This window comes from Narcine bancroftii, chromosome 12 (assembly GCF_036971445.1).
Source record: "Narcine bancroftii isolate sNarBan1 chromosome 12, sNarBan1.hap1, whole genome shotgun sequence".
Classification (NCBI taxonomy): Eukaryota; Metazoa; Chordata; class Chondrichthyes; order Torpediniformes; family Narcinidae; genus Narcine; species Narcine bancroftii.
In genome coordinates, this window is record NC_091480.1 from 72234728 (window position 1) to 72262489 (window position 27762).

The 27762-nt window shown below is 42.1% G+C and overlaps 1 protein-coding gene across 5 annotated transcripts in view; it reads left to right on the top strand.

Annotated features, from left to right (window-relative positions):
• The window catches only part of LOC138747523 (thyroid hormone receptor alpha), a 471266-nt gene that overhangs the window by 382155 nt on the left and 61349 nt on the right, over positions 1-27762 (top strand). For all 5 annotated transcript variants that reach the window (XM_069906806.1, XM_069906805.1, XM_069906808.1 and 2 more), the window contains one exon: positions 18611-18675. In XM_069906806.1, coding sequence (XP_069762907.1) covers positions 18611-18675 — 65 coding nt within the window. Of the gene's footprint in view, positions 1-18610; positions 18676-27762 lie in introns of those variants that run through there.

The following is a 27762-nucleotide window of genomic DNA, read 5'->3' on the forward strand; positions in this document are numbered from 1 at the left end:
ATTTTTTAATTTTCACACTATGAACCATATCAACCAAAATATGTACAAACGTTTCTCATTAAATTTATACAGTGGTCTTTTCTCCCTTTTTTTCCCCTTTCCCTCCCTCCCCTCTACCCACCCCCCTCCAAAACCCATAAATATTCAACATATACCATACAATAAAGCCATAAAACAATGTCTTCACACAAAAGAAAATAAACAAGAAAAATGCATCATCTATTTATTACACACTGAATCTAGTCGTTTTGTCTTCTTATCATTTTCATTCTCATTTTAGGGGGTGGAGGTCGTAGGCAAGCTCTCTCTGATATGTTCCATGTATGGTTCCCAAATTTGTTCAAACATTGTGACTTTATTTTTTAAATTATATGTTATTTTTTCCAATGGAATACATTTATTCATTTCCATGTACCTTTGCTGTATACTCATGCTCTCTTCCATTTTCCAAGGTGACATTATACATATTTTTGCTACTGCTAAGGCTATCATAATGAATTTTTTTTTTGCACTTTATCCAATTTGACGCCTAATTCTCTACTTCTTATGTTTCTTAAAAGAAATATCTCTTTTTTTTTGGTATGTTATTTTTTTGTAATTTTATTTAGTATCTGATTTAATTCTTCCCAAAACGTATTCACTTTCGTACATGCCCAAGTTGCATGTATTGTTGTTCCCATTTCCTTCTTAGCGAAAACATCTATCCAATAATGTTGAATCCCATTTTTTAAATTTTTGAGGAGTGATATATACCCTGTGTAACCAATTTATAACCTTGTGTTTATTGTATTCTTCATAGTTCCAGAACATAACTTTTCCCATACTTCATTTTTTATCCTTATGTTTAGATCCTTTTCCCACTTCTGCTTAGGTTTATAGTTTATTTCATTTTCCTTCTCTTGCAGCTTAATGTACATGTTGGTTATAAATCTTTTAATTATCATTGTGTCTGTAATCACATATTCAAAGCTGCTTCCTTCAGGTAATCTCAAGCTGTTTCCCAATTTATTCTTTGAATAAACTTTCAATTGATGATATGCAAACATTGTACCGTGAGTTATTCCATATTTGTACTTCAACTGTTCAAATGTTAATGTTGTTTCCAAAAAAATGACTTTCTATTCTTTTGATTCCTTTTCTCTCCCATTCTCTAAAGGAAAGGTTGTCTATTGTAAAAGGGATTAGTGGATTTTGTGTCAATAATAATTTTGGTATTTGATCATTCGTTTTTTCCCTTTCTATGTGGATCTTCTTCCATCTATTAAGTAAAGACACAATAGTGGTGAGTTTTTATATTGCACCAGCTTTTCATCCCACTTATAAAGCAAATGTTCCGGTACCTTCTCCCCAATTTTATCTAGTTCTATCTTAGTCCAGTCTGGTTTTTCCCTTGTCTGGTAAAAATCTGATAAGTACCTTAATTGTGCGGCTCTATAATAATTTCTAAAATTTGGTAACTGCAATCCACCTTGGTTATACCTCTCTGCTAATTTATCTAATGCCACCCTTAGTTTCCTCCCTTTCCACAAGAATTTCCTTATTATTCTCTTTCGTTCATTAAAGAATTTTTCTGTTAAAGGAATCAGTAATGTTTGAAATAAGTATTGTAACCTTGGGAACACGTTCATTTTAATGCAGTTTACCCTCCCTATCAATGTTAGTGGTAATTCTTTCCAATGTTCTAAGTCTTCCTGCAATTTCTTTATTAGTGGTTGATAATTTAGTTTGTACAAGTGGCTTGTTATTATCTAACCTGATCCCTTGGTATCGGATTGCTTGTTCTTGCCATTTAAATGGTGATTCTTTTATAAATTCTGTATAGTCTGCGTTACTCATTGGCATCACTTCACTTTTATTTGCATTGATCTTGTACCCTGATATTTCTCCTTATTCCTTCAATTTCTTATGTAATTCTTTTACTGATACCTCTGGTTCTGTTAGGTATACTATGATGTCACATGCAAATAAGCTGATTTTATACTCATTCTCCTTTATTTTTATCCCTTTTATTTTATTTTCTATTCTTATCAGTTCTGCCAAAGGTTCTATTGCTAAGGCAAACAATGAGGGGGATAATGGACATCCCTGTCTAGTTGACCTACTTAATTTAAAGTGACTCGATACATATCCATTTACTGCTACCTTCGCCAACGGTCCATTATACAATGCTTTAATCTGATTTATATATTCTTCTGGTAGATTGAACTTCTGTAATACTTTAAATAAGTAGTTCCATTCTACTCTGTCAAAGGCTTTTTCTGTGTCTAGAGCAACAGCCACTGTTGGTTTCTTATTTCCTTGAACTGCGTGGATTAGATTAATAAGTTTACAGACATTGTCCGCTGTTCGTCTTTTCTTAATAAATCCAGTTTGATCTTGTTTTACTATTTTAGGTACACAATCGGCCAATCCGTTTGCTAATAATTTTGCTATTATCTTATAGTCTGAGTTAAGTAGAGATATTGGACTATATGATGCTGGTGTTAATGGATCCTTCCCTGTCTTTGGTATTACTGTCTTACATGAATCTGGCAAGTTTTGTGTTTCTTCTATCTGGTTCATTACTTCCAGGCGAGGAGGAATTAATAACTTTTTAATTGTTTTGGCTTTTTGAACCCATGTGTCAAATGTGTGATGCATGATTTAACGTCCGATAACACCCAGCAACATCGGTCCCGGCATAAGTTTACAATTTTTATTAAGCCCTTATGGTGACCTAAGACGTTCTGTGATCGGACGTTACTTGATCAGGGGTAAGTCGGGCTGCATATTAAACCAGGTACTACCTGTCACCGTTACAGCAAAAAGGGAGCTTTGTTTTTCACTTTGATGACATAGCTACATGCATGGCTTGCATTAATTACCTAAAAAATAGAAATTGGATCATAAATTGCCCACAATGAAATGAAGTGCATGTTATATGTTATTCTCTCTCTTTCAATATTTTTATTGGTTTCATCAAGTAAATATTACATAGGTACATAATAGTAAAGTATTAACAAATCACATCCAATAATAAAAATGGTGTTGAGACCTATGTTGCATTGAAAAGAAAAAAAAAATTAAAAAAAAAACCACTATAGTAATTACAGTATCAACCTCCTCCCTTCAGAGGCAACTGGCTAAACATAAACAGTCTACGGCCTAATAATAAAAAGGAAGGTAATCAATGGGGTCAAAAAAATAACAGTTAACTAATCTTACATATTGTGAACAAAATTAAAAAAAGAACCCCATAAAGAAACAAAATTAAAATTCATTTCAAAATTGGAACATTTACTTTTTTCCAAAGTCAGACACACCCTTGAGTGTGAGTGGGAGGGACGGCATCTTTCCATCTCATTAATGTGGCCCTTCTAGCGATAAGGGAGGTGAGGGCAATGACATGGGATTGTGAAGCAGTTAATATCAGACCCATAGGCCCATTGATTCCAAAGCGAGCGATAACAGGATTTGGAGTCAAAGTAATGTTAAGAACTAAAGACAAGGTACAAAATACCCCTTCCCAAAAATTGGAACGAGAAGGACCTGACCTGAACATATGATCCAGTGAACCTTCTTCAGTTATACATTCATCACATTTAGAAGAAAGATTAGAATAGAATTTAGCCGATTGGACTTTGGAACAGTGGGCCCAGTGTACGACCTTAAATTGTAATAATGAATGTCGAGCACAAAGGGAGGATGAACGTAGTCATTTCAAAATAGAGTCCCATGACGTTTCAGAAATTAACTTGAAAATCTTGTTCCCATAATTTTTTAATTCTTCCCAGGGAACTATCCCTAGATCTTAAAGGTAGTTCATAAAGGACTGATAACATCCATTTGTGATCAGGTTTAAAATCATAAATCTTCCCTAATTATTAGGTTCCAGATCTTGAAGGAGCCTCAAAATTAAAGAATTCCTCACCTATAAATAATGAAAAAGGTTATCTGGGTGGTAGCGCAATCAAATTGTTTGGCTTTTGTGCCCACATGTCGAATGCGTGATACGTGACTTTCTTACCTTAATGAGTCATGTTAAGAAGTCCTTGACGCAGTGGTCCCCTCTTTCGATGACATCAATATTATTTGGATATTATCAATATTATCAAGATGAATATCCTACCTAAATTTTTATCTATTTTTCAAACTGTACCCATTTTTGTTCCCAAATCCTTTTCTGATTCACTAGACCCTCTCCTCTCTCCTCTCTTCTTTTGTAAGGAAATCTAAGTGCCCCCATCTTTTTTTTTGAAATTTTTATTTAATTTCACATATGCATTAAAACCTGTACCTAAATTTTTTGTTGAAAAACATTAGAAATTAATAAATGGTGATTTTTTTTTAATACTCCCATCTACCCTCCCCCCAACAGCCCAATAGGAAGCAAAAGAGAACATCTGGATATTATTTAAGTAAAAACTTACTAAAACTATCAAATAAAATCTAACATACCTTAATTTTTAGGAGTCAGAAGATTTTGGTTGGATGATGACAACCTCATTCCTACAATTTGAAAATATGATTTCCAAATCTTTTGAAAAATGTCAAATTTATTACATAAATTATATGTAATCTTTTCAAGTGGTATACATTATAAGTAGTTCCTTCCATTTCCGTAAATCTTTTATTTTGTTAAGCCATGGTGTATAATTCAATTTAATTATATAAATTATTGTAGATTTTAATACCTAAATATTTAATTGCATCTCTCTGCCATTTAAACTGACTTTTACTTTTACATTGCTCATAATGTGCCATTACTATTGACCTTATTTCACTTTTATCACTATTGATTTTGTAACCAGATGCAACACTATATTCTTTAAATCTTAAATACAATTTACTTAATGACCTTTCTGGTTCAGTTAAATACATTATTACATCATCTGCAAATAAATTAATCTTATGTTCTTTCCTGTCTAATTTAAAACCTTTAATATCATTATCAAGTCTAATTAATTCTACCAAAGGCTCTATTGCTAAAATAAATTATGAAGGTGATAATGGACGTCCTTGTCTACTTGATCTAGTCAACGAAAAAGATTCTGATATTTTCCCATTTGTTACCATTTTTGCTTTAGGTTTATTATATAGAGCTCTGATCTAACCTATAAATGTGGGTGCTATTCCAAATTTAATTAAAACTTTGAATTTAAAAATCCCACTCAAGTCTATCAAATGCTTTTTCAGCATCTAAAGTAACTACTGCACTAGGTTCCTCTCTTAACTGTGCTAAATGTATTATACTCACTAACTTTGTTACATTTGCTAATTTCCTTTTTTAACAAATCCAGTTTGATCAATATTTATTAATTTAGGTAAAAATTTCACTATTCTATATGCTAGCATTTTAGATATTATTTTATAATCTGCATACAACAATGAAATAGGTCTAAACATTGATGGTTTCAAAGGATCTTTCTCTTTTTTCAGAATCACTGTTATTATTGATGTCCTAAATAAATAATGAAGGTGATAATGGACGTCCTTGTCTACTTGACCTAGTCAATGAAAAAGATTCTGATATTTGCCCATTTGTTACCATTTACCTTTATTTGGCTTCCAAATTAACTGATAGTTTTGTTGTCAGACATACATTGAGAATTTGGTTTCAATTCAAGAAACATTTTGGGTACCATAGATTTTTATTAATTAGTTCTATTTTAGGTAATCCCTTCTTTTTGACCATCATTCCAAGATATTGGTTGCCATCAATGGGTCAAATTTAGGGATCCAGTCTTTTTTAGATTTTTGTTATTGATCAAAATCTTGCTTATTTTGAACAATTATCCACCAAAGTTATAAAGATTCAAAATTCAGATGTCAGATATTTGTCAGAGTACCTGCAAGGCAAGGCAGAATTACCAATTATTGGTAGTGCAAAAAAACTGTACACAACATATACATGTTAACAAATAAAGAAATTAAACAAACTGGCTGTGCAATACAGAGAGAGAGAAAAAAAAAATAAAGTGCAAAAGTAAGATCCTTAAACGAATCCCTGATTGAGTTTGTTGTTGAGGAGTCTGATGGTGGAGGGGGAGCAGCTGATCCTGAACCTGGGGGTGTGAGTCTTGTGGCACCTAGACCTCTTTCCTGATGGCAGCAGTGAGAGCAGAGCATGTGCTGGGTGGTGTGAGTCTTTGATAATTGCTGCTCCTCTCTGACAGCAGTGTTCCCTGTAGATGTTCTCGATGGTGGGGAGGGTTTTGCCTGTGATGTCCTGAGCTGTGTCCACTGCCTTTTGCAGGGCTTTACACTCCAGGGTACTGGTGTTCCCTTATGAAACCGTGATGCAGCCAGTTTGCACACTTTCTGTCAAAGTTTGTCAGGGTTTCCGATGTCATACCAAACTCCATATGCTCCTGAGGAAGTCGAGGCACTGATGTGCTTTCTTCACAATGCCATTAGTATGTTGGGTCCAGAAAAGATCCTCCAAGGTAATGACTCCAAAAACTTAAATTTCCAATGAATGGTGTGCTTTATTGGAACACCACTGGAATCTGGCTATTATATGTTATAAATCGCTCTTCACTTCATTTGTGTATTGAAGTATCTGCCATAATCAGCAAGCAGCATGAGGTGGGATTGCAGTCCCCTAACTTTCACAACCTCAGATGCTGTTCAATCGGATCATCATCTCCATCTCATCCCATCTCCAGCTGCATCATGGCACTCTCCCCACTAGCCCAAACCTCGCTGAACCCATGTTCCAATAAAATCCTCTCTCCTTTCTTTCTCTCCTCCTGCTCTATTTCCCCATACCATTCCCCTTTGAGCATCTCATGAATAAATCTCTTTAACCACTGATCCATGTCACATTTCTCAGATTTCCTGTCGCTTCTCGACACAACTGACCAGACTATTTATATCTTACTACAGACTATTTTTCCCCCTCTTGTTGTGAACTATTTTGTATATTATCACATTTAAATTTTAAAAAATTTTAATATTTAGAGATACAGCATGGTAACACAAGCCTGTGCCGGCCAGATACACCAATTAAGCTAAAAATCCCAAAAGCCCAAGCCCGAAGCATTGGTTATGTATCAATCTTTGCTATAAGCTACAAGCTCATAAAACCATAGAATGCTACAGCACAGAAATAGGCCCCTTTGGCCCTTCTAGTCAGTGCCAAACCATTTCTTTTCCCTAGACCCGCTGACCTGCACGCAGTCCATAGCCCTCCATACCTTTCCCATCTACGCACCTGTCCAAATTCTTCTTAAACCCTGAGATTCCTTTTTATTGCATGTGAGGCAGAATTACCACCTTAGTAATACAAAATACTCTACTCAATGTACAAATAAAGAAATGTAAACAAACTGTGCAATAGAGAAAGAAAAAAATCAATCAAGTGCACAAGTAAAAATCCTTAAATGAGTCCGTGATTGGGTTTGTTGTTGAGGAGTCTGATGGTGGAGGGGCAGCAGCTGGTGGTGTGAGTCTTGTGGCCCCTAGACCTCTTTCCTGATGATGGCAGTGAGAACAGGGCATGTGCTGGATGGTGTGGATCCTTGATGATTGCTGCTGCTCTCTGATGGCAGCGTTCCCTGTAGATGTTCTCGACAGTGGGGAGGGTTTTGCCTGCGATGTCCTGGGCTGTGTTCACTACCTTTTGCAGGGCTTTTCACTTGGGGTATTGTTGTTCCCCCATACCAGATTGTGATGCAGCTGGTCACCACATTCCCCACCATGGATCTATAGAAATTATCGATGCAGCTTACAGAAAATAGCCTTCAACCCCAAGCATCCAGTTGGTGAAGGACATTTACTCATTTAAAATCTCTCTCATTTGACTATGGTTCAGTAAATTACCTTTGTGCATTTCTTAGCAAATCATTTTCCTTTTCTGTACTTATCTCTTCATGGACAGATGCCAATAGCCTTCAGATAGTGTAGATGGGTGGGGGAGATGTCTGGGGATGGGAAGCCATCTGACTTTTCCTACACTGATCACTGAACAGTCTATGATGGCCATGTTGCCCTGTTGTAATTTCCTGAATGTTATCAAAAATAGATCCATCTTTAACCATGGAAGCTAATAAATGCTGCCTTTGCTAACCGCTCCCAAAGCCCATAAAAATAAACACATCTTCCACAAGCATCGACTACTTCTGTCTAAAAGGTCCGTGCAGACTCAAGTAGGTTATTCCTCAGAAAATCTCTCACCTGTAAAAAGGTAAAAACAACTGAAATTAGGAAGATTAAATTTATGTGACAAATGCTCAAAGGTCATAAAACAGCCGTCTACAAATAAATCAAAAAATGAAGAGATGCCCTTTTCTCTCCATTTATGAAAAACACAATCAAGGCGAGATGGAGGGAAAAATAAAATTAATAATAATCAGAGCAGATAAAGAAACATTTTTCAGTTCAAACCAACGCCTAAATTGAAACCAAATTCATTACGAATTTTTGACTCGCAAGCTGCCTATTAATTTATTCGCCTTTACCAAAGGAAACAGAAGGGAAGCACCAAGTAGCGTAGCCAGAGCAAGTTTGTTAAAACCTTTCAGCTCCATAGATGTCCATTCTGGGCCATCCGATTTAACTTTGTAATGAATCCATGAAAATAATATATTTAATATTAATAGCCAAATAATAATGTCTCCGGTTAGGCAAACCAAAGCCCCATCTTTTTGTGAATTTTGTAAATGAGATATATTCAACCTTGGACATACAAAGAGATAATAGACTCAACCAAGTCAAAAAATTTCTTTTGCATAAAAATCGGAATTGCCCGGAATAAATATAAAAATTTAAGCAGAACATTCATTTTGATGACATTAATTCTACCAACAAGCGACATAGAAAGGGGACCATTTAGATAAGGCCTCTTTCACCTGTCATGGTTATTCCTGAAACAATGTGTTCCCTTGCACATAAACACTTTGTGGGAGTTTGATGTATGCACTTCAAAATCAACAGAACTTTGAGCAGAGTTTACTCCAATGCATTAATCAAAGGCCCAATATATCACACTACCAATCTCACCTCCAGATTAGACCTAAATTTAACTGGTGATTTCCCATCAGATGACTGCTGTTTTGACCATGACTGAGTTCTCAGTTGGAATAAACAACCATGGTAGAAGAGCACCTTCCTCCTTTCACAACAGCGACTGCACTTCCTGAGAAGACTGAAGCAGGCAAGGCTGCCAGCCACCATTATGTTAGCCTTCTACAGGAGCTCTATTGAGAGTGTCCTGGCCTGTTGCATCACAGTGTGGTACGGTTGCTGCAGAGAAATGGACTGGAGATCAATCCACAGGAGCATGAAAGGGGTAGAGAGGATCACTTGACTCTCCCTTCGGCCCATCAATGTGATTGGCCAGGATCATTGCCTGAAGAGGGCCCACAAAATCATTGAGGATCCTTTCTACCCCAAACGCAGAATCTTTTAGCTTTTCCCATCAGGAAAGAGATACAGGAGGATCAGAGCCAACACCGCCAGGCTGAGGAACAGCTTCTTCACACAGGCAGCGAGAACACTGAACCACCAAAGGAACTGCTCACACTCACAATACAAGACACTCCCATTCACGGAACAATATTTATTTATTTATTTTGTATGCATGAATTTTTGTCCTGCATATTGTGTGCCTGTATGTGTGTTATGTCTGGTTGAGGGTCTGTGTGTTTTGCACCCAGGACCGGAGAATGCGGTTTTGTCGGGTTGTACTTGTGCAATCAGATGACAATCAATTTGACTTGAGTTGACCTTTCCATGCCAATTGCCCAGATAGGACCATGACATCAGCAGAGGGCCCCACTTTCCAGTATCTGCTATCACTGAGCAGGATCGTTCCTTTTACATGGAACAGCAGGCAGAGCCCACCTGGGCAGTGTTATGATTCTTTCTGGAGTGTGATTGAGAGGAAGATGCAGATGTGAGAGCAATTGAGAATGACATGCAGAAAATGACCATGCCATAATACTTTGTTTAAAATTTTATTTATCATTTGCATCAATGCAAAATAAGATTCAAAAATACAGTAATTATTGTCATACAAAATGATACAAAATTTTTTTATTTTTCTCCCTAACCCATAAGAAAGAAAAAAAAGAAAGAATCCCCTACTTCTACATATATAATATTATTGGCATGTATAGTATTTCATTGATTATTTTTGTAGCTTCTAATTGAGAGAGGTGAGTAAATTGGAAAAGGTGGATGGAATTTTATTCATAAAATCCAGAGATGGTTTCCAAATTTTATAAAAATTTTCAACTCAATTTCTTAAACTAGATGTAATTTTTTATAGAGTATTCAATTGTCTGCCATCATACTTCTTGAGAAATGTGGTTACAACTGTATAGTTGAGGTTTCCTTAGCACAGGCAGCAACTAGGAATTGTTATATGCATTGCAATTCTGTGAACAACTGTGCTACACATTTAAGAGGTCATCTTCGGGACACAAGCACATAATCCGTGTGTGGTGGCAATTGTCCTGAATATTTGCAAGGTGAGGGAGGCTTGAGGGGCAGTTCCACCAGACAAGGGCAGGAGCTTGTCTGGAGCCTGCTCTGTTGTTTCTACTGTGTTTTCCCCTCATGCCTGGAAAAGCATTAATTGTGTTCTAAAGCAGTGCTCCAGCATATCCACAGAGATCTGGCAAATGTTCAGCAGGCTGGCCTCCAACCATGACAGCAGCTTGATTGCATTTTTTGCTTGTGGAAGAAGCTCCTGGCTGCGACGTGCTGATTCTAGGTGTGACTACCCACACCAGTCTTTCCCTGTGCAAGAACCCCAAATCTGAGGTGGCTTCACACACACATTTTGTGGGATGACACTTCAGGGATTGAAACCTTTCGCTCTAATAGATTCAGTGCATCTTAACATCAAGCCAAAGCCAGAATAAGAAACTCTCTCTCTCTGTCCTCTTTCTCACCCCTTTCCCTAGTTTCATTCCTTTCTGAGTCCTTGAAATGAAAGAATTTGGAGCAGGAGTTGGCCATGTGGCTCTTGAAGCCTGTTCCAACATGATTGATCCCTTGATGCCAAAAACCTTTCAGTCTTAGCCTCGAGTATTCAAGTAGCACGGTTAGCACAACACTGTTACAGTGTCAGTGGCCCAGGTTCGAATCTGGAGCTGTCTGTAAGGCATTTGTATGTTCTCTCCGTGCCTGCATGGGTTTCCTCTGGTTACCTCCCACCCCAAAAAATCGGACGGGGGTTGTAGGGATATTTGGGTAGAGCATGTCCAGAAGGGCATGCTACTGTGCATTTAATTCAATTGTTGTACGTCCATCTAACCAAAGGAAAGTCTCCAACAGCATTCTCATTTGGCTGATCTCTAATCCTCAGGCTATTCACAATCAGAATTAGAATTTATTGTCATGAACATGTCACAAAATCCTTTGCTTCGAGGAGCATCACAGGTACAAATATTGCTAAAAATTACATTTTAAAAATAAATACATTAGTGCAATAGAAGATAAAGTGAGGCAGTGTCTGTGGTTCATTGTCCACTCAGAAATCTGATGGCAGAGGGGAAGAAGCTGTCTTTGCACTGCTCGGTGTTCGTCTTCAGGCTCCTGTACCTCCTTCCCAATGGTAACATTGTGAAGAGAGCATGGCCTGGGTGGTGGGGATCCTTAAGGGTAGAGGCAGCTTCCTTAAGACACCACCTCTTGTAGATGTCCTCGATGGAGTGGAGACTGATGCCCGTGATAGAACTGGCCAAGTTCATAGCTCTCTGTAGATTTTTTTCTTGACCTGTGGATTGGCATCTCCATACCAGATACAACTGGTCAGAACACTCTCCACGGAGCACCTGTAGATATTTAGAAGATACTTCGGTGATGTACCGAATCTCCTCAAACTCCTCACGAAGAATAACCGCTGGTGAGCCTTCTTTATGATTGCATCAACATGGAGGCCCCAGGACAGATCTTCAGAGATGTTGATACCCAGGAATTTGAAGTTCTTAATCCTCTCCACTGCTGACCCCTCGATGAGGACTGGGTCATGTTCACCTGATTTCTTCCTGGTCTACAATTAGCTCCTTGTTTTGCTAATGTTGATGTGACACCACTCAGCAAGCTGAACTGTCTCCCTCCTGTACACTTCCTCATTACCGTCTGTGATTCTGACAACTGTGATGCCATCAGCAAGTTTGTAGATTGTATTTGAATTGTGCTTAGCCACCCAGTCATGGGGGTATAATGAGTAGAGCAGTGGGCTAAGCACCATCCTTGAGGTACGCCTGTGATGATTGTCAGTGAGGAGGAGATGTTGTTTCCAATTTGTTCTGACTGTGGTCCTCGATGATGAAATCAAGGATCCAGTTACAGAAGGGGGTGCAGAGGTAAGTTTTGAAGCTCACTGACCAGTACTGAGGGGATGATGGTGTTGAAAGCTGAGCTGTAATTGATGGAAAGCAGCCTGATGCACGTGTGTGTTGCTATTGTCTAGGTGATCCAGAGCTGAGTGGAGAGCCTGTGATATTGCATCTGCCTTGGAGCGATTGTAATGGTAGGCGAATTGCAGTTGGTATTGATTGCATTGGGTATGAGTTAATTCTATCTATGACCAACCTTTCAAAGCATTTTATCACAGTAAATGTGAGTGCTACTGGGTGATAGTCATTAGCCCCTTTGCCACTGGCATCCCCGTTAATTGGCTGTGCAGTGTCCCGGGATAGGAAGCCCTTTGTGCCATTTCCACTGGGCCACCCTTAACTAGGATACTAATGGCTTTTCCCCTGAACACATTATCCTCAGGGATCGGAGTGTTCTGCCTTCAACTGGAAACAGGTGACTTTCTGCTGTACCTTTTCTACTGGTTTTGTCAGCACGCACCGGGGATATGAGTAGGGATAGAGGTGGTTAATCGCCGGTGTGAAAAGATATCATTTGATGCCAGCGTTCAGACAGTGTCCTTTTTCACCGGTCCCTATCCCAGTAAATTCCCAGTCAATTCCTGGGATAGGGTACCAGTGGAAAAAGGCTATTGAGGCAGGTAGCTCTGCTCCTGGGCACCCACATGATTGATAGATATCCTTTTGAAGCAAGTGGGAACACCCAAATGCAGCAATGAGTAGTTCTAGATGTTGTTTCCTGGGGAAACAGCTTCTTGACATCTGTCCTATTGATTTAACTCAAAACCTTTATGGTCTCAAGAGTAGAACCTCTGGTTCTACTAAACTTAATCTATAAGACATCATTCTTGTACCAAGAGTCATTTGAGTGAATTTGCCCTGCCTTGACTCTTAATGGGATATCTCCAGCGCTGAATCAGTCAGAGTTGCTGGGAAAGTGGTCGGTTGGAATGGGATTGGAAGAGTTCATGTATTTTCCAGAATGGTACCTTGTGTGCATGGATTGTACTTGTGTCTAAATCCAAAGCACTAAGTTTGAGGTTTTACATGAATATTTGCACTTAAAATTTTACAACTGATCATTTGACTGATAAGGCATTGGGCAAGTAAGAACTACCGTCATCTGCCTTTCTATTTTTGTTGCATTTATTTAGCAACAGAAGGGTGTCAGTAGTCTCTTTCTGTGGAATTCGACAGGATAGATGCAGTATCTAAGGACCCATCTAAGTTTGTATGAACCAAGAGGGGTTCAAGAGGAGTTAGCAAGACAAAGTCATTTGGCTTCTCATCCCTCTTGTGACCCGATGACTTTCTCTGTTTGAACACTGATTCCTCCTGTATAGCTCACCTTTCAGCATGGTGCTGGATCTCATCCCTATAGGCCGTCTCATCGTCCCCTCTGATCAGGCAACCACCGTGGTGTCATCTGTGTGAACTTGATGATGGAATTAGAACAATATACAGGAATGCAGTCATAGGTGAAAGGAGTACAGAAGAGAGCTCAACACCCAGCCCTGGGGCATGCCCATGCTCAGGTGAGAATGGAGGAGGACAGGTTGTCTAACTTAACAGATTGAGGTCTATTCGTCGGAAATACTAGTCCTGTTATGCAGGACAAGTATTCATTTGTACAAATAAATAAATAAATATTGTTTCACAAATACGAGAGTCTTGGATGGCCAGTGTAAGCAGTTTCTTTGGTCGTTCAGCATTCTCACTGCCCGTGGAAAGAAGCTGTTCCTCAACCTGGTGGTGCTGGCTCTGATAGTCCCATATCTCTTCCCTGATATAGCCAAGCACAAGAAAATATTATTTTCTTTTTCTTTTTAAAATGTTTTTATTGATTTTAATAAAGAACTTACACAAACATAAAGGGTACAGTTCAATAAGGTAGTACCTAAACTAAATGAGATTCTGTATATCACTAACATACATAAATTGTATATCATATCCATAATTCATATTTTAAATAGTACAGTACAACTCCGATTGTACAAAATAGTCAGGACCGGGCCTATTTCGGATAAATGATATTTTCAGAAAACTGGTCATTTTTTTAAAAACAGCCCAGTAGCAATAGCAAATCACTTGTAACAGTGTTTAAACAACAACAAACAACAAGGGAAGGTTTTTTAAGCATGAAATAATGTTTAATTCTCACCAAAAAGCAACCTGAACAAAATAAGATAAATCCAACACCAAAAACTCAAAATTCTACTCCGAGGTTTTTCCAAAATTGCAAACATTTTTCACCCTGTGACGTCAGTTCGGCTCCGAGAAAATGATGGATAACTGAGCATTTCTGATTGTTTCGGATATCCTCATTTATCCAAAATTTTTTGGAGGTGAGATAACATAATTTCGGCTTCAAAATTTTTCAGATAAGTGAGGATTTCTGATTTTTTATGAAATCCTCAATTATCCGAAAAAAATTTCAGAACCGAACAGACGTCACTTCTGGGTCCAAAAAAATTTTGGATAACTGAGGATTTTGGATAATCAGAGTTGTACTGTGTGTACCTTTATGTTGGAAAAAAAATCTTAATAATATAAAAAAAGGAAAGAAAAAATAGTAGAGAAGAAAAACTTCAACCCTTTACCGAACCATGTTGCCAGATGTTATATGTAACTGGTATTAAAAGAAAAGTGAAGGTTAAAAAAAATTAATAGAAGGAATGTGGAAAAGATGCAAGTCAAACAATTTAATTACATTGAAGTAAAAGTATAAAGTAAGAATCTCATAACTTCTGGAATCTTATATCTGAATGATTAATATTAATTTATATCATTTGAACAGATTATGCTAAATTTAACTTGCCCAAATCACAATTCTTAAAATATTTCCAAGTCTGTCATTTTCTTGAACCACGTTTCTAATTTTCCAAGGGAGTCTGAATCAAATTTTATCGATTTTTTTTTAGCTTGATATCTTCTCATAAAGGCTTAATATCTAGTATTTACGAGAAATTGTTATGTTTAAATCAGACTTCATTAGTTAAAATCAAAAATGCTTAGGAACAGGATTTAAATTTGACTACCTGTATATCGGATGTGGATTGGGACACAATTCTTAAGTTGGTAATAACTCTTCGTTATGTGCTCGACATTGTCTATTACAATTCCAAGTGGTACATAGAGTGCATTTGTTTAAGGCAAAATTGTCTTGCTTTTATTCTGATATGACTCCCTGGTGTAACAGGTGTAAGAGAGGAGAAGTGTCATTAATTCATATGTCCTGGACTTGTCCCAAACTAGAAAAATACTGGAGAAAGGTTATCCATACTGTATCAAAAGTTTTCAATATAGATTTAACACCAGTTCTTTTGGTGGGCCTCTTCAGTACCAAATAATACGGGACTGCGAAAAATACGAGGGCGCAATGGCCCTGCTGCAGCAGCAATACGTTGCTCCCATGAACTCTTTGTATGCACGTTACCAGTTGGTCACACCAGGCCCCAGGTGAGTCCGTCAACAACTTTGTGAGGCCCATGAATGAAGCTGAGACGAGCCTGTGGGTGCATGGATGTGACCACGGCGGTCTAACAAGAGGAGCTCATCCGTGATGGGCTAGTCTCCGGCTTCTGTTCCAATTACATCCGCGAGTGACTCCTGAAGAAGGGCAATCGAACCCCACAGGAAGTTGTGCAGATGGCTCAATTGCTGGAGGTAGCCCAGAAGAACACTGAGGCTTACACTGTGAGCTACTCAGCCACCAGATGGGGAACATGGGTGCCGCCATCTTAGGACTTGGGGACCCTGACTACCACTGCCACTGCCGAGCACACGAGGTGCAACTACTGCGGCCAGACCAAGCACCCGATGAAGTATTGTCTGGCCCATAGTGTGATCTGTTTGAACTGAAGGAAGAAGGGTCACTACACCAAGGTATGGCATTCTAAATCTTTCTCCAGCAGCATCGCGTGAGGACTGTGACCCATGTCGCCATCTTGGATCGATCCAATTTGGCGTCACTTCTGGTGGCTGAGGACCGAAAGGTGGGAACTGAAGGAAGACAACACGGGATGACATCATGTCCAAAATCTCTTGCAGACTCCACTGCATGTGATCCATAGGCATGGCCATCTTCGGGATCTCATGGTGGCCATCTTGGCAGCAGCCATCTCGATTCTACCCTGCTGGCCATACACAGGAGGGACCGGATAGCATAGGAGCGCTTCTGGGAGGACCTCTTGCAAGTGGGGATGGGGAGGCCCTTGGACTTTAAGGCCAGTAGTACTGTCTTCCAGTCCATGCTCTTGGACAGAAAATATTGATGCAGCTCGTCACTCATGAAGGACGAACCCCTATTGCTGTGAACATATTAGGGGTACCCGAAAATAGTGAACAGGTTGTTCAGAGCCTTTATGATGGTAGCTGCGGTCACGTCCAGACAGGGGATGGCAAAGGGGAACCGCAAATACTCATCGATGATGTTGATGAAGTACACGTTGTGGTTCATGGAGGGTAGGGGTCCATACTCAGACGTTCAAAGGAGTGAGTGGCCTTAATCAGGTGTGACCAGTCGGGCTGGTAGAAGTTTGGTTTACACTCGCGCAGACCTGGCAATTTCTGGTCAACGACTTGATGTCCTCGATGGAATAGGGGAGATTACGGGCCCTGATAAAGTGAAAAAAATGAGGGATCCCAGGGTGGCAGAGGTTGTCGTGCAGTGCCTGCAGTGGATCCATCTGTGCATTGGTGCACGTCCCCCAAGGTGGGGCATCCGAGGGCTCGTTGAGCTTTCCGTGCCGGTACAGTATGTCGTAATTGTAGGTGGAGAGTTCAATTCTCCACCTCAGGATTTTATCGGTTTTGATTTTACCCCACTGCTGATTATTAAACATGAAGGTGACTCCAGTTTCCTCCCACCGTTCAAATTGTATGGGGGTTGTAGGTTGATAGGGTGTAATTGGGCGGCACAGGCTTGTGGGCCAGAAGGGCCTGTTTCTGTGCTGTATGTGTAAATTTAAAAATCTAAAAGCGTTTTCTGGTCAATCAAGTATTTTCTGAACCATTGTCATTGTGGTCCTGCATTTTTCTATTTTGCGCATAACAAGTTCCTACCACGACAGTCTGAGTTGGTCAGTCCTAGTCCTCCCACCTCCAGCACAAAGTCTGGAGTAAATTGGGCCTGTCTCTGCAGCACAGTTAGCATCGAGGTTAGCACAATGCTATTAAAGTGGCAGCCACCCAGATTCAAATCCAGCACTGTCTGTAAGGAGCTTGCATGTTCTCTCCGTGCCTGTGTGGGTTTCTTCTGGGCACTCCTGTTGCCTCCCACCATTCTAAATGTTCGGGGGTTATCGGTTACTTAGGGTATTTGGCTGACATAGACTCATATCTCTAAATTTTTAACAGTTGAACTTCTACAGGTGCACCATTTCTCCCTTTCTCTCTAGGTTCTGGTTGTGGCCCTCTTCAAATCCAACCAGTTAAAGGATGGTGCTGTGCTGATGGCAGAAATCCAGTGCATCATGTCTATATAGATTTCAGATTTATTCTCAGAGTACATCCATGACATCACATACAACCCTGAGATTTTTTTTCCTGTGGGCGAGGCAGAATCACCACTTATTGGTAGTGCAAAAGAAAGTGTACACCATATACACACGGAAACAAATAAAGAACTTAAACACTGGCTGTGCATAATACAGAGGGAATAAAAAGTGCAAAAGTAAGAATCCTTAAATGAGTCTCTGATTGAGTTTGATGTTGACGAGTCTGACAGTGGAGGGGTAGCAGCTATTCGTGAACCTGGTGGTGTGAGTCTTGTGGCACCTTGACCTCTTTCCTGATGGCAGCAGCGAGAACAGAGCGTGGGGATCCTGGATGATTGCTGCTGCCTTCCGATGCAGCGTTCCCTGAAGATGTTCTTGATAGTGGGGAGGGTTTTGCCTGTGATGTCCTGGGCTGCATCTTTTGCAGGGCTATACATTACAATTAATCCCACTCCCCTGAAGTCCAACAACTGTAAGTAAAACTAATGATGCTCACAGTCCAATGGAGTTTTGAAATTCCTAATACCAACATAAACTCAAGTTGTCTGCAAAAGAATGTAATTTACTCAGTAAGCATGTACATGAGAGGCTAACTCTCAGCATGCTAATTCTTGTACTGCGATCCCTAACCAGGAGTAAAAATCCATGTAAAAATAATTAGTGGACATTCAGTAGCAATAAGACTGTGGCCCAGGCAGGGTTATGTTCTTGGCTATTTCATGTTACTTTGTGAGTTTGGCGACCAGTGCAAATGGCCAAGGTTGTTGGATGTGTCCACTGAAGTTACATTTTGCATTGCAGGTGGCCGGATGGGAAGAGAAAGCGGAAGAACAGCCAATCCTCCATGAAATCCACCAGCATGTCAGGTAAGGACACACTCCAGAGATTCGGAATGGCATGGCCCACTTACCACAAAATGCAGGGTGTCAGTGTCCAGTGATAAGGCAGTAAATGTAGCAAGAGACATTGGAATAATTGAGAATGATCTAGTTTTTAAGTTGGGGAGAAGCGACTTCAAGACCTGACATTTGACACATCTCGACCATCACTTTTCAGGCAAACAATATACCTGCTGAAAGCTGAATGCTGAGAGGCCTGTGCAGAGGAGATGTGGGAAGGATATTTCCCATGGTAGGGAAGTCTAAGACAAGAGGGCACAACTTCACGATTAAAGGTGACAATTTAAACAGAGATGCGGAAAAAATTCTTCAGTCGGAGGGTTGTAAGTCGTTGGAACTTGTTGCCATGGAAGTGAAAACCATGGTGTCTACAGATTTTCGTGATTTACTTATGGCCGTGCAAGTGAGATTACTGGGTGTATTTAAGGCAGAGATTGACATGTGTTTGATTAGTCGAGCATCAAGGGTTACAGGGAGAAAGTCGGGGAGTGGGGCTGAGTAGGTGGATGGATCAGCTCATGATTGGAATGGCGGAGAGGACTCAATGGGCCAGTCGGCCTACTCTGCTCCTGATACTCTGTATCGTTCACTCAGTTGAAGAGATATTATGCTTGAAAGTTCTAAATGAACTCTGAGGAGAGGGCATGCACTTGGGAGATTTTGCTCCAGGAAAACATTCCCTTTGGTGCATTATGCATTCATCTATCTTGCCCCTTGGAGTCCCTCAAGACTAATCCACGGCATGCATCGTGGCATTGACGATGTCCTGTCTAATGCGGGCGAAGGTCGCTTGTGCCTCTGCGGGGAGGGGAAAGGTGGTGGCCTGGGCCAGTGGGTGGACCTTATCTGAGAAGCGAGGGACCCACTGGGAGTAATAGGAGGAGAGCCCTAGGCACCTGCGCAGGGCCTTGAGCATGTTGGGGAGGGGCACTTCCATTATGGGATGCGTGTGTTCGGGGTCAGGACTGATGACACCATGTTCCATGATGCACCCAGGGATGGCAAGGTGGGTGGCGCTGAACACGTACTTCTCCCCGTAATAGGTGAGGTTTAATGCCTCTTCCGTCTGGAGAAATCTCTCCAGGTTGACATCGTGGTCCTGCTGGTCATGGCCGCAGATGGTGACATTGTCCAGGTACGGGAAGGTCACTCTTAGGTTGTGCCGGTCTACCATACGATCCATCTCCCTCTGGCACATGGAGACTCCCAAATGGAACCCAATGAAACTGGAAGAGGTGCCCGTCTGTCTCAAAGGCAGTACAAGGTTTATCCCAGGCATGGATGAGGAGCTGGTGATAGGCCAACTTCAGGTCAATGGTGGAGAAAACCCTGTACTGGGCTATCTCGTTGGCATGTCGCCGATGCATGGCAGAGGGTAGGCATCCAGCTGGGTGTACCAGTTGGTCTGGCTATAATCGATGACCATCCTCAGTTTGCTGCTCTCTAGGACCTCTCCAGGGATTGTTGCTGGGTTCTATAACTCCCTCCGCCAGGAGTTGTTTCATCTTAATCTTGATAAAAGCCCTTTCGGCTGTACAGTAGTGCCTGCTTTTTGCCGCTATTGGTTTGCAGTCCAGCATTAGGTAATTGAAAAGGGATGACAGGGAGGAGAGTCCATAGGTAGATTTGGAACGGTCACTGAACTTTGTGTTGTGGATGGTGAGTGGGGGGACTGGGCCACCAAAGGTAAGAGTGAGGCTGTGGAGGTGACACTGGAAATCTAGTCCCAGGATAACAGGGGCACAGAGCTGGGCATGACCAGGAGCCTGAAACATGGTATGTTCCCCCTTCCCCACTGTCAAGTTCACTGAGCAGCACCCTAATGCCGTGATCGAGTGGTCCTGGGACACATAAACGATGGGCAAGTATGCTAGATACATCCTGAGTTTCATTGTCCAGACCACATTCGGGTGCACGAAGCTCTCTGTAGTACTGCTATCAAACAGGCATTTTGTTACCTTCCCATTGACAGTGATGTCCATCATTGAGCGCCCAAGTCTGTGGGGAATGTCCTTAATCAGTGTGGTGGACACTCGGACCTCCTCGGTATCCGGGTCGCTGCTCCCCAGTTGCGGTGAGCAGCAGCCGGTGGGTGGCCTTTGGAGGAGGAATGTGATCAGAGTGCGGTCCTGTGTTGACCATGACATCTAGTCAGCGTGCCGGTATGGCTCGGGTCGGTGCGGCTGGAGGTCAGCTGGCCCATGATGGCGGTGCCAGGGGGACGTGCTCGGCCCAGTGGCCCAGCCAGAAGTGACATCATCAGTGTGGGGCAGAAGTCCAGTCACAAGTAATGTCATCAGTGAGGGCAGAAGTTGGTTGGCGAAAGATGGCGGAGCCCATGTTGAGCACAAAGGTGGTAGCACGGTTTAACGGCCGGGCTGGAAGTGACGTCAGTGCGGGTGGAAGCGACGGGCAGGGTAATAGCATCACCCAGCACTCGGACATGGAGGGGCCCAGAGAGTTGGGAGGCACTGCTGGCTGGTCGCGTTGGGCCACGTCATTCCCAGTGGGTTTGGAGAGGCACACTTTAGTGAAGTGGCCTTTCTTCCCGCATCGGGAGCAATGTGAGTTCCTCACAGGGCAGTTCTTACAGGAGCGCCTATCTGACCCACACCAGGACCTGCAGTACTTACAGCGGCAGACTGCATCAGCGGGGATGATCGTCTCTTTCACGTGGGGACCTTCACCGACCGCTGCTGTCGTTGGTGTCGGCCAGGCTGCTGAATTGGAGAGGCAAGCATCGAAGACCTCCACATGGTGAGCTGCAGCTTCTAGGGAGTGGACCACCTCCATGACCCTGACGAGGGAGGCATTATTCTCCTCCAATAGTCTCTGTCGAGCTGTTCTTGACCACAGCCCTCGCACAAACGTATCTCGGACGAGTCGCTCCACTCCCCCAGCAGTCACGCCAGCTTCAACAGTGCACAGGTGTGCTAGCTCTCATCGAGCCCCCAGGTAAATGTTAGCTGTCTCACCTGGCTGCTGTACTCTGATGCTGAGTATATTTGTTGGGGGCCGGTACACATACCTTCCAGGGTGGCCATTGCAGGTTTTCGCAAAATCTGTGCAGTCTCTGATGGCCTGAAAAGCATGGGGGCCCAAGCTTGGTGTGTAGGACCATGAGCTTTCTCTAGTTCGTATTGATGGCCTCCGCTTGAGTGTGGGTGATTGCCTCGATCGCATGCTTCCAGATCTCAAAGTATGCTGGAGCATCCAAGTACTGAGAGTTTATGTCCAGCCTCTCAAGGGTGTGGAATGATTATATTGTGGTGCAGCAAACAAGCCCAGAACTTGAGAAAACTGTATTATAGGCTTTAATCAGCTTAAAGTTGAACACCAAAGTGAGCACCAGATCTGTGTAGCCTCTGGTTCCACGTGCCCGATTGATTTAGAAAGGGGCCGGCTCAAGTCTTTATACGGGTCAGTGGGGCCAGCCTCCCAGGTGGCTGACCTGCAGGTACAGTGGTTGCCCCCTGCAGTAGGCTGGTAGGAGTGCGGCCACTGTAGTAGTCATATCACCACATTGTGTTTGAATAAAATAGTGTCGCCCAGGTTGATGCTGCTCGCTGTTGGGGTGACTCTCTTAAAGTGCCTCCTTATCCCTGCCTAGTATATTATTAAGTATATTAGTAAAACTTTATCTGCAAACTTGGGGGAGGGGGTTAATGATGATGTTATTGCTTGTCATTCGGGGGCTCCGTGGAGGGGAGGAACCTGCAGATGCAGCAACAGGTAAATATTTTCAAAGAATGTGACTGAAAATAAAGTAAAATGCTTTAAGGTTTGTGTATTCACGCAAGTGAAGTTTGTTCAGGGTACACTGTAGTACTTTTGTCTTTTAAATTGTTTAATCTTAATGCTGGTGTATGAGTTAGGCATTGTCAATGAGTCTCAATCAACCGGAAAATACATTTATCTGGCATCTATCAATCCCTGTAGGTGCCAGATACCAGGGGTTTTACTGTATATTGAAAATTGTTATGAGCCTTCAAGCCTTTTTCCTTCATCTTATGTCACTGGGTTATTTATACAAGCTTTGACCTTTTACTGTTTGATCATGAGAAGATTTCTTGATGTAATTCACAGTTCCAATAGTTCTTCCTAACAGGTTTCAACATCCACATCTCCTCCCTCCCCTAACACCCTCCACCTTGGGCCCCCTTGCCCATGGATTAATTGCCTATATCCATTCGCCAATTCTTGAGGATAGTTTAAACACAAGGGAGGAATGGCATATGTCTGCATTAAAATCAAATCTGTGATCTTGAATGCATTGAAACAATGAGAGGCTTACAGATAGTTGGAGCAGACCGTGGGTTTTCAAATTGACAGGTGATGGAATTGAAGGGCAGTTTATTTCTGTAGTTTGTTCAGTTTTTGTTTCAAGACGTGAAAGCCAGATCAGATTTGGTTACTGCCAATAATATTTGATGTTTTCTTTTAATGAAGCCACAAGGAGAGTTGACACAGGGAACTGTAGTTGATGAAGAGAATGTGGCTTTGCAAGGCCCTATGGTAAAATTGAGGGCAAAACTGCCAGTGGTGCTGTGTTTTGCAAAGAGGTAAAAGGCAGATTGAAATGGGGAGTCAGATGTTAGCTGAAATTTTAACACAGAGATGTGTGAAATTATTACTTCAGTCAGATAAATGAGGAGATGCAAACTCACTTTTAAACTGGAGTCTTATCTTGGTTCATGTGATCAAACTCAAAACTGTAATATTCCCTTCATGTCCCTGCCAAATATTATCGGATCATCCATCTACACTGTGTTGGTCTTTGCTATTTTCAAATTGCCTGTCATGTTCATGAATGCAAGACATCACTTTAAAGTGGCTTTTCCTGTTGGTGCGAAGAAGGATGAGAGGTGACTTAATTGAGGTCTACAAGGTTATCAGAGGCTTGGAGATAGGGTGGACAGCCATCATCTTTTTCCCGGGGCAACAATAGCAAATACATCTGCATAAGATGAAGGGAGGAAAGTTTTAGGGAGACTTCAGGGGTACGTTTTATTGCCTGGAATGCATTTTTGGGGTGCTGGAGGTGGCTGGTACAATATTTAAATTTAGACATGCAGGCTATTCCGACCCATGACTCCGTGCAGCCCAATTACACCTAATTAATCTAAACCCCCAGTACATTTCAACATTTAAAATACTTTTAGACCAGCACATGGATGAAAAAAATAGAGGCTTATGGGTGTGAAGAACTATATTGTGGAGGGTCGTTCGTATGTAATGGAGTGGCGGGAATCATATTTTTTTCCTTGACTATAGGTACCTAGTTCGTTGCGTGCGTGTGTTTTATTCTCATTACGATTTTCCCACGTGCGCCTTCTATAAATTGCGTGTGTGTGTTTTATTCCCGTTATGATTTTCCCATGCTGGTCTTCTGTAAATAAAATAATTTATTGCCAGACTGCATTCAGAGTCCTTGCTTTTGAGACCCATCAAATCTGTTTTCTTGCTCACAACAGGTAGGGAAGGTTTTGATTGTGGAGTAGGTTTAAAAAGTCAGCACAACATTGTGGGCCGAAGGGCCTGTACCGTGCTCTAATTTTTTTATGTTCTAAAAGCTATGGTGGAAACCAGTCTGTCAACAAAGAAAATGAGAAAGGAGATGGATGGAGAGGGGATAAGTGAGATGGAAGAAGAGGGATACGAGTCACAGGAAAATGATCAGCAAAAAAAATGAAGGAGCTAAACGTTTGAAATTGGAATAGAAATCAAAGAGATGTTCACCAGGCAAGCAGCGTCGGGGTGGGAGATACAGAGTTAATTTTCTTTTTCAATCTTTTTATTGATTTTAGCAAATGCAAAATACATAGGTACATATGGTAATAATAAAAAGTAAATTAATATTGAGTTACAATGAACAAGGTTATAAAGGTACATGTTATTAAATGGAAAAAAGGGAAAGAGAAATAAAACATAAACTGTACAACTCTAATTATCTGAAATTTTGGATAAATGGGGATTTTGGAGAATCTGATTTTGGATATCTTAAACTAAGAATCAAACCCCACCCTGTGAGGGCTGCCTGCCAAGTTAAGAGTCCACGACTCATAATAATAACTATGGGGCCATGAAAAAAAATCAGAAATAATTAATCTACGTTTTGAAAGTAATTGAGAAAAGGACCCCAGAGAGAAAGAAAGTTAAGATCCATTTTCTCTCGAGACGGATAAGCCCTCACATCCGCCAACCGTTGAGTGGGAGCGGGAGGGGCAGCATCTCTCCATCTCAGCAAAATGACCCCTCTAGCAACGAGGGAAGCAAAAGCCACTACGTGGGATGTGAAAGAGTCAGTGTTAAACCCATTGGGCCACTCAGCCCAAAAATAGCAATGAAAGGGCTAGGAGAAGTTAACAGTAAGAACTAACGATACGATGTGAAATACCCCTTTGCCAGAAACTAAAGAGAGAGAAGGACGTTGCCAAAACATGATACAACATTCCTTCCTCAGTTACACTTTTATCACGTTTAGAGGAGATGCTGGGAGAGTTCATTTTAATTTTATTTTTAAAAAATTCAGACATATTGCATAGCAACAGGCCCTTCTGATCCATGAGGTCAGTGCCGCCCAATTACCCCAATTAACCTATGACCCCAGTACATTTTTGAAAGATGGGAGGAATCTGGAGCACCTCAAGGAAAACCTCGTAGGTCACAGGGAGAACGTACAAACTCCATACAGACAACGCCGGATTCAAACCCCGGTCGCTGGCATTGTAACTGCAATACGCTACCGCTCCATTAAAAGTGCCATCAATAAAGTTTTTAGTCAGTGATGTTTCAGCAGATGACCAACTTAAAACTTTCTGAGGAATGAAGACGGTTCTGAACCATAAATCTGTTTTGCTCTCCACAGATGCTATTTGTCTTGTGAAATATATTTGTACATATTTCCATAAACCTTTACAGACAAATAAATATGGTTCAAACATTATCCAGATAATATTCACAATATCTATTTGAACAATATGACTTGTTTCAATTTTGTAAAGAAGGTATATTTAAAAATGTCATGGAGTTAGTTTTTCAACGGATAACTATCCTGCTACATAAACCACAGAGTCAACCACACTACGATAATCATGTTGCACAGTACTGGGCGAGTTGGTGCTACCAATCACTGCTCCCAGCGTTGCCGCCTGTAGTCCAGGCACAGTGGAGGCTCAATTCCCCTGCTCTTGCACAGTCCAAGATCCAGGAGCGTGGTCGTGGGGAGAGGAGTGAGGGCAGGAGTGAGGGTGGGTGTGGGGAGAAGAGTGAGGGGGGGGGAGGATGGGAGTGAGAACAGGAGTGAGAAGGAGAGTGAGGATGGGAGTGAGGACAGGGATGAGGGGAGAGTGAGGGTGAGTGAGGATAGGAGGGTGAGAGTGAGGACAGGAATGAACAGAAGAGTGAGGGGGGAGTGAGTATGGGAGTGAGGAGGGCTTTGAGAGTAGGTCAGGAGTGAGTGCAGGAGTGAGGAGGGGAGTGAGGGCAAGAGTAGGGTGGGAGCGAGGAAGGGAGTGAAAACGGGAGTGAGGGCAGGAGCGGGGAAGGGAGTGAAAATGGGAGCGAGGAGGGGAGCAACGGCGGGAACGAGGAGGGGAATGAGGAGGGGAGCAATGGTGGGAACAAGGAGGGGAGTGAGGATGGGAGTAAGAGGGGAATGAGTGGAATGAGTGAGGGCAGTGAGGAGGGAATGAGGAGGGGAATGAGGGCAGGAGTGAGAAGGGGAGTAAGGGAGAGTGAGGAGGGAATGAGCAGGGAGTAAGGGCAGGAGTGACGGCAGGAGTGAGGAGGGGAGTGAGGGTGGGAGTGAGGCGGAGAGTGAGCACGGGAGTGAGGAAGGAGTGACGGTGGGAGTGAGGAGGTGTGTGATAAGGGGGTAGTGACAGCGGGAGGGAGGAGATGTGTGAGGAGGAGAGTGAGAGTGGGAGTGAGGATGGGAATTGAAGGAATGAGGGTGGGAGTGAGGAGGGAGTGATGGCTGGAGTGAGGAGGTATGTGAGGGGGGAGTGATGGCAGGAGTGAGGATGTATGTGAGGAAGGGAGTGAGGGTGGGAGTGAGGAGGTGTGTGAGGAGGGGAGTGAGGAGTGAGTGGGAATGGAAGGAATGAGGGTTGAGTGAGCAGGGGAGTGAGGGTGGGAGTGAGGAGGTGTGTGAGGAGGGGAGTGAGGAGTGAGTGGGAATGGAAGGAATGAGGGTTGAGTGAGCAGGGGAGTGAGGGTGGGAGTGAGGAGTGAGTGGGAATGGAGTGAGGAGGGAAGTGAGGAGGACACTGAGGAGGGTGGGAGGGAAGTGAGGAGGACAGTGAGGAGGGTGTGAGGGGAATGGAAGGAATGAGAGTTGAGTGAGGGGAATGAAGAGGGGAATGGAAGGAATGAGGGTTGAGTGATCAAGGGAGTGAGGGTGGGAGTGAGGAGTGAGTGGGAATGGAGTGAGGAGGGAAGTGAGGAGGACACTGAGGAGGGTGGAAGTGGGGAGGGGAGTGAGGAGGACAGCGAGGAGGGTGTGAGGATGGGAATAGAAGGAATGAGGGTTGGAATGAGCAGGGGAGGGAGTGGGAATGGAGTGAGGAGGGAAGTGAGTGGAGTGAGTACAGGCATTATGAAGTGAAGGGCTGATCAGCCATGCGTGGAGAGCTGGCAAGGTTTTAAAAAACTCTTAACGTTCAAGTAAAAAAGTAAAACCAAATCAACTAAGATGATCCCAACACATAAATAATTAAACCACTGAACAAAAGGAAAACAGTTTAAAATGTGGTAATTAACCTTTGCATCCTAATGTTTTCTGAGATTTCTGATGAAATGCAGGGTGCTTCAGTTGCTGCACTTGCTCTGTGGCTGGAGCACCATGGGGAATCCATCACCAAAACAAACATCGATTCAGCCATCAGAACCTGCCAGTAATATTAAGCTTTCCCGTTTCACACCGTGGTCGTACATTCCAGGATTTACTCCAGTTTCAGGAGCTGAAATGCCAGCACGATCCAAACCATTGACTTGGAAGGAATGGATGGGGGGGGGGCAAAGGTAATTCTTTGATCATTCTGGGGAGGTGAC